Genomic DNA, 8370 nt, shown 5'->3' with positions numbered 1-8370 from the left:
TCAATGTCACAGCCTATTGTCTCATACCAAAACAAACAGTGAAGCACAAAAGCAAGCATGCAAGCACACACGCACAAACAGATCTCACAGCTAAACTTAGCGACCTACATTTTTTCTAAGAGACACAACATTTATCATATTGGAATTGCTATGCTATGAAGATAGATACCTCAGCAAACTTTCAACACTAACGTTAGATGTGTCTCCCTTGTGCGCTCACACATATCATGTGAACACCCTCAGTTCATGTGTACTTCTTGATGACCTCTGTAGATCCCAGATCTGGGTACCGAGTAACCAGAAGCGCTGTGATATCACTTGGTCACTCCTGAAGTCAACCGAGGACTCAAAACCTTGGACTGGAGTCTTCCCATACCATAAGCTCTCAAAAAGCTACCAGGGCTACCTAATCTTGGAAATAGCAATGACTAGAGAAGTCAGTTAAGATAATATAATGACATGTCTCGGTGCTCTGTTACCGTCCATGTTGTTTTATGCCACACTGGCAATATTCCAGCCACATGGCGGCGGTGGGTCATTTTCGAGTCTGGACCCGACAATCCAGTGGTCAACAGCATGACCTAGAATACGGAGAGGTCGACATGGAAAATGACAATTAGAAAATTCCTTGAAACAGGCCCGCATACTGCCCGTACATATCCACACCAGTATGCCTACCTTTGTCTTTTATTAAATAAATGAAACTGTATAAAAATCAATGAAGTGCGTTTGTTAGTGAGCAATTTGATTCAGATTCAGAAAAAAACACCAATCTGATGATGAGTGAGTGAGCTGAATTTTACGTCGCTTGTAGAATTATCCCAGCAACAGCACGGCGGGTGACGCCAGAAATCGGCTTTGCACATTGTACCCATATGGGGAATCGAACCTGGGTCTTCGGCGTGACGAGCGGACGCTTTAACCACTATGCTACAACCACCGCCCTGATTTGGTGATAAGTCTAACCAGCTTGACTGTGCCAGGATCCACCGAACACTCTCAGCTGCATTGATTTCTTTGATTCTGTAAACGAGAAAATAAGAATGCTAATGAAAAGATAACAAACAACAATAATTGTAACACGAACCTAATAAAAATAATACCCACTGTTACTAAAGTTAATACACATGTAGTTTAACACTGAACGTTTTTTATTATGTTGATATCATTATAATAATTATTGCTTTTTATTGTTACAAACCAAACACCAGCGATACTTGACAACTAACCAACCAAATTTAAACGACTTTCCCCAACGTAGAGGTTTACACAGAAATTGGGGAAGATTGTTTACGAACACCGAGCACGATGATAGTGTAATTATGTTATTTGAGAGTTCGTGTGCCACTGTCTACTTTCCACAAAGAGTCATTGTCCGTTATCTGTGATATCATGTATACCCGGGTGGCAGGTACCCCTGTTGCTCCCATCAGTGAACCTTCTCTATCTCTCCTCATTTTAACGCGAGCAGACTTGCACGAGTCTCTTAGCTAATTAGTAGTTCATATGATATTTTCTTGAAAATATTAATATCCCTCAAACAGACTGGTGTAATCGACCTAAGAAACTGGACTACGATGTGACGACATGTGCCAAACAAGTCAGCGAGTCACCCGATCCCGTTTGTCGCCTCTTACGACATGCAAAGGTTACCGAATACCATTTCTAACCTTGAGTTAAGAGCAGATAAATGAAAATAAAATATATTTCATCTCGATATATTTCACTAAACTGCTCCCATACCAAGCAAACAGACATGTGAGACAGACAGACAGACAGACAGACAGACAGACAGACAGACACAAGGGCGTTATAATCAGAACTGTCTTCCTACAATACTGCCTAACCACTTTCTACGCACAACAAAACATTTCTATACTTTTACCAATTCATTGTTTATAAACTAGCCATGGGCAACGATATCTGCTGACAGATGGACAGATAGTAGCGCATAGTTAGCGAGTCGTGATCTCATTATCCGATCACTGACTGTATGGGATTTCCAAGATGGCCCGATATAAGGGGAGGTAACCACTTCCATTTTCGTCTTCTCATTTTGCTATTGTCCTTTCGTGATCCAAAGCGCATTGGTCTCACGCTCGATATTGTTCTCGACAGGTAAGTAGTTTTCTAAACACCTTGTAGTTTGTACCTATGATCTTTTCTTTCTTTTAAAAATTGGTCCCCTATGCGGTGTAAATACAGACAAAGATTTGGTAATTGTGAACTTTGTATTAGTTGTCAAGAAAACATCTCACTCATTTAAATCCCTCTACCTACTTATCTGGATATAGAATATTGTTGTCACAATATGTGTTTTTAATACCGATAGCGTCATAATACTTTTGTAGGTTTTGTTATCCTGTTGAACACCAAGGAAAATCATTTTCATGTTTCAACTCATTCAAACAAAAGGGTGATGATATGAATGAATTAATGAGGTGCGTTTAACATGAAAATTAGATATGGATTAAAACCCCATTAATAGCAATGTTGATTGCGGTCGCACGTTACACATACGACCCGGGTTCGATTTCTACATTGGTAGAAGACCTATGGTGTCCTCCCAAAATGATATTGCTTGAACATTGCTCCAGGCTTAAAGTCATATTCAACCATATGAAATACAACATTTTTAAGTATGGATTTATTTAATAAGTTTCTGTTCGATATACTGACGTAAATCGATTCTCGTTTGGTGTACGTTGACTAAGTGACAGACAATGTATGTTTCTTTTTACCGTCAGTATATGTTCCAATTTTAGAGGAATTATTACTGGAATGCTGTGACTTTAGCTAATATCTGTTGAAAATTTTAAAGTCACTGTATTGTTTCAAATGTAAAAAGCATGACATGTGTATACTTTGATGAGTTTATAATTTGTAAATGGAGATTGTTAACTTTAAGATCGTCGGTTATGAAATGCTTAGATACACCTACAAATGTGAAAACATACATTAAAGTTTAACAATCTTCATTTACTCGTCAAAGTATACACATGTCGTGTTCTTACAGTTGCTACAATACAATGGCTTTAAAACTTTCAACATATTAGTTAAAGTCACTGCATTCCAGTAATAATTCCTCTAAAATTGGAACATATACTGACGGTAAAAAGAAACTTCCAAATGATAATACTTCCATACGAAAATCAAAAGACAACTATGGTTATAAAATGTTTAATGTTAATGGTTTATAACTTAAACAGCGAACCAAAACCGTTTATGTTAAAGCTCGAAATGTTGTTGTAGGGTATTTCTAGTGCCTAATATTGTATATGTCCTAGAACGTCTACGCATGTAAATTTCGTCATGGTGGATTTTTCGCCATTTCTCTGAAAGACCTTGTTCCAACTGTTTCTGTTGGCTGGGGGTGTTGACACTTGTCTGTCCATGTTGTCCAAAGTGTCCAAGTGATTGATAAGGTTCATTTCCAGGGAATATGCCGACCATGATAGAACCGGAACATTGTGGTTGGCATTGATTTGTTGCAGAATGGCTCCCCGGATGCCTTAAATGATCACTAGGCGCGCTCTTGCCAAACGCGGATAAACATGGCATTTTTGTGTTCTTTTTGTACTTGTACTTTTTATTATTTCAAACGTTAGTCAATCATTTGTATTTGTAAAAAAAATGCACGTGCATTTTGTGTAAGGTCCGAAGTATATGTTATCTCGTAAGGCGAGTGAGTGAGTGAGTTTTGGTTTTACGCCGCTTTTAGCAATATTCCAGCAATATCACGGCGGGGGACACCGGAAAATGGGCCTCACACATTGTACCCATGTGGGGAATCGAACCTGGGTCTTCGGCGTGACGAGCGAACGTTTTAACAACTAGGCTACCCCATCGCCCCTCGTCGTAAGGCGAAGATCTGCATAGTGGAAACATTAGAAAACAAGTACCCCGAAAATTTCGATTCGAACAATTGATTTTTTAAAGGCTGGAACATTTTTTGCGCGTTAGTATAGCTTTTAAAAGTTAATAGGCTACTGATTGACTCTGACAATGATGTCGCTACTCTACTATCTATCACATTTTAAACGTACCTGTAATGATGGTAATATCTGTAGGATTTGGATAAGTCTTTACAAATTTTAGTATTTAGCAGTAGAGACACCGATATACTGACAACCTGACAATTACTACCCGGACTTAACAAATAGCAACTGGATTACGATGACATGTAACAACGTAGACAGTGAGCCTGCCCACCCGATCCAGTTATACGCCTCTTGCAGGAAGTAGCTACTGAAGAACAAACCTAACCCTAATCTTCACGGATTTTCGTTATTTCGCAGACACAGTATAATACTGGAATTATTGAATATTGAATATAATACTTGAATAACTGAGCAAGCACATAGTGGAATCCCTGAACGCAGTGTTGCGAATTCCAGTGCTATGAAGTATTAATTTGGTGTTTTTCAGACACAAAGTACCTAAATAATACTTGAATAATACTTGAATACTTGCAAAAAGTTGCAGGACACAAAGTACTTAAATAATACTTGAATAATACTTGAACAAGTTGCAGGAAATTGGATAAATATGTAATATTTCACCAGTCCATTATGAGTGGGTGTCGAGTAGTCTAGTGGTTAAAGCGTTCGTTCGTCACGCCGTCGCCCCGGGTTCGATTCCCGACATGGGTAAAACGTGTGAAGCCCATTTCTGGAGTGATATTGCTGGAATATTGCTAACTGCGGCGTAAATCTGAAGCTAACTCTCAGCCAGAGAAGATACTTTCAATCAACGAGCTGAACGGACTCTACAGATATAGCGTTTTCAGAAGCGGAGCACACTAGACCGTCTCCTTGCCTGGCTGAGTGGGTGCGGCGTCCGCCCGGACAGCAGAGGGTTTGTGGTTCGATTCCTGGTTGCAACCTGGTCGCAAGAGATGATACTTTTTGTTTCCCTGCCTGCAGCTCCGTATGATGGGGATAAGTCCATTACTGGCTGTCTTGTATTCAGAAAACTGTGTTTGAATTGTGTATCCGTGTTACAGTCGTACCTCATGCATTGCTCTCTCTCTCTCTCTCTCTCTCTCTCTCTCTCTCACACACACACACACACATGCGCACGCACACACACACACATACGTTTAATCCCAACTTGGCTGACAACCGCGACACGTGATGTGAAATGATTTGTTTACTTGTGTATATTTTAGCTGCTCCATGCCATAGAGGTGAAACCTTTTGCAATCATGTCAGTGGGCGTGGCCCTCCATCTGTTGACTACTATAGTGATTGTGGTAATAAAGGAAGGCTCCACTTTGCCAGGTAAGATCTAACATAAGACTGCCATTTGTAAGTTGGAAAACCGCTGAACACTATGGCGGTTCTGGTCTATCGAACTCTCAGGCGTGTCCTGTCTATGGAACACCATGGTGGCTGTGGTCTATCGAACTCTCAGGCGCGTCTTGTCTATGGAACACCATGGTGGCTCTGGTCTATCGAACTCTCAGGCGCGTCTTGTCTATGGAACACCATGGTGGCTCTGGTCTATCGAACTCTCAGGCGTGTCCTGTCTATGGAACACCATGGCACCCATTGTCTGTGGAACGCCTGACCATCGTTTATAACACCCTCATGAAAGGTGATGACTCTTGTTTATTGAACACCGTGATGATCCTTGTTTTTATCACCCTAATGAGTTGATCCTTGTGTACTGAACAGTAGATGGCCTTATCTATTTAAGACCATGATGACAGTGTCTTTTATTACATATTATTCTTTTCGTATATTTCATTATATTTATTACATATTACATCTTCAATACAGGTTCCGTTCAAGTAGAAGACAATGTCTGAAATAAGTTCTTTCAAACAAATCTCTTTATGATTTATTTATAAATACTTGCATCCCTCGTGGTGTGCCTATACCAGACGTAAACTATAGTTATGTTTCTAAATCTGGCCTCTGATATCTTCAACATCATTCAGCCAGCTAAACACGTGGATTTAACGACAGACACTTCAGTAATCAGTAAGGCACTCAACACACTCGCCGTTCCAAATCCTTTTCAACAGGGGTTTGGATTAACAAAGCCGTAGACCCATACGACACCGTCAAGCTGGTGGATTTGAAATGGATTCCCAAAGGAAGGAACCAACTGATCTTTGGAGTCCAGTCTTGCGCTGACGTTACTTTGACCCTATACGAAACAAGTGACCAATCGAATCAGTACGTCCTTATCTACTTGGGCTATTACCAAAACAACTACGCCCTGATCATACCGAGTTCTGACTGCCACGCCGACGGCAACTGCGACATCAAGAACTTCAGTGAAGGGATTTATTTAGACTGCAGCAACTTCATGTTTTTCTGGATCAGCTGGGACCTGACGGGTAAAGTCATCCTCGGCGTCGGCTATGAATCTGGTATTAATCCAATTATAGAAATCGCCAACGGACTGACGGTCGATCCTTATTTTGCTGACGTCCTGTTTGACGATCCAAATGGCGGGAATATGTACGTCTTTATTGGTGAGTAGTGAAATGTTTGTTTATTTGTTTGTTTATGCTTTAACACCTCACTCACTCTTTGCGAAATAGTTTCCAAATTTAGCCAGCAAGTCGGTCTAGCTGTGCCTGAAAGTTACTAGCCCACAAATTAATTTACTAGTCCGAAATAAATAAATAAAACAAATAATAAATAATAATAATAAATAAATATAGAAACTAGGTAAAATGTGACAAAAAGGTAAAATACCATCACAAACAAATGACCTCATCGGCGACAATGAAAATTTAGTGACTCGACTGGATTTTCACTTGCCACAGGTCCAACCACACGATCCCGTTAGTCGCCTCTTACCCTGTTAGTCGCCTCTTACGACAAGCATTAATATTGTTTACTGAAAAGTAATTGTAACCCCTATCCTCACGGATGCATCTTAACAGAAAGCATCACTAAACGTAACAGAATACCTTAGTAAATGTTTGTCATATTAATATCAATATATTTTCTTCGATAAACTTCAGATGACCCACCAGTTTTCATCAGTCCGCTCCCTGACGGGACCACAGTGTTGGAAGTGGAGGAGACAAACACAATAAACACGATCCTTCTTACGGCTGAGGTGTCTGATCCAGAAGCTGATCCCGTTGCCCTCTACGTCCTCGATGACCACAGCGACGTCTTTACCTTCGTCGAGACGACGCTGACAAACATAGCTCCTTTGGACTACGAAAAGAACTGTGAATATGCAGTAAAATTAACGTAGGTTGTCATGAATTTCAGGTTGAATAATTGTGTGTGAACTAATGAGTTAACGTCACACTGACTGAAGTTTCTTTTACGCCGCGGACTTCGTTAATACATTGTCGAATGTTTGGGCCAGGCAAACACTCATTAGTATAAGTTACGGCGAAAGTTACGCTGAGACCAGTCTCACTTTATGAATACAAGAGAGAACTGTTGAGTGTCTAGATAGCCTGGTGCGCGAACTGGTGCCTAGTCTGGTGTTTCGTCGAGTGTCTATCCTGGTGCCAAGCCTGGTGTCTAGTCCGGCGTCTAGCGTAGTGTCTATGTTGTTGCTATGCCTGGCGTCTCGTCTGGCTTCTGGTCTGGTGCATTCTGAGTCTAGTGTCTAGTCTGAAGCCTTGTAAGGTGGCGTCTAGTCAGATACCTAGTGGAGTGGTGTACACTCTAGCGTCTACTTTGTCGTCTACAGTATAGTTTGGAGTTTCGTCTGACGTCTAGTATAACGTCTAGTCCGGCGTCTTGTTAGGCGTCTAGTCTGTTGTCTTGTCTGTAGTGTCGTCCGGTATATCAATGGAAGCAACCACTGGTTCATGGTTGTAAGAGTAGTACAAAACAAAGTAGTGCCAGCCGAACGATCGCGACCGTTGGGTGACATTCTTTTGTTATGCTCTAAATTATGGGAACCTGTGAGTGATATGCTGTTACAAATCATTTAGAACCTTGAAACGACAATGTTCACAGTGGAAGGGAGAAATCCTAAGCAGTGATGCCATCCTCCCTGGCTCATGCCAACGATCCTTATATGCAGTAGTTTCTCTAATTAATTCCAGCTTATACGACAACGCTAACGTTGTCTACACAATGCTGACCATCAAAGTTCTCAACGTTATTGACGAGCCGCCAAACGTGGACGCCATGTCTGTGTCACTACCAGAAGAACTTCCTATCGACAGCTTCATCGACAGCGGCCTCACAGTTAGCGACAGAGACGAGGGTGACCAGTTGACGTACACTTTGACGGGTTAGTAAGCCTATAGTGATACTATTCTCAGTCCGGCCAGGGGGACACCACTGAACAAAAATGTGAGGAATCGAACCTGGGAATTCACCGAGACGAACGGCCACCTTAACCACCAGGCCACCCTGCCATACAGCTTCAGCT

General features: G+C 41.2%; 1 protein-coding gene across 1 annotated transcript in view; it reads left to right on the top strand.

Annotated features, from left to right (window-relative positions):
* Nucleotides 1–5206: 5206 nt before the first annotated feature.
* The window catches only part of LOC137260835 (cadherin EGF LAG seven-pass G-type receptor fmi-1-like), a 10776-nt gene continuing 7612 nt past the window's right edge, over nucleotides 5207–8370 (top strand). The window contains exons 1-4 of the mRNA XM_067798395.1: nucleotides 5207–5282; nucleotides 6032–6487; nucleotides 6986–7223; nucleotides 8039–8229. Coding sequence (XP_067654496.1) covers nucleotides 5207–5282; nucleotides 6032–6487; nucleotides 6986–7223; nucleotides 8039–8229 — 961 coding nt within the window. The remainder of the gene's footprint in view (nucleotides 5283–6031; nucleotides 6488–6985; nucleotides 7224–8038; nucleotides 8230–8370) is intronic.

This window comes from Haliotis asinina, chromosome 14 (assembly GCF_037392515.1).
Source record: "Haliotis asinina isolate JCU_RB_2024 chromosome 14, JCU_Hal_asi_v2, whole genome shotgun sequence".
NCBI classification, from domain to species: Eukaryota; Metazoa; Mollusca; class Gastropoda; order Lepetellida; family Haliotidae; genus Haliotis; species Haliotis asinina.
This window is presented reverse-complemented; position numbering and strand designations above follow the sequence as displayed.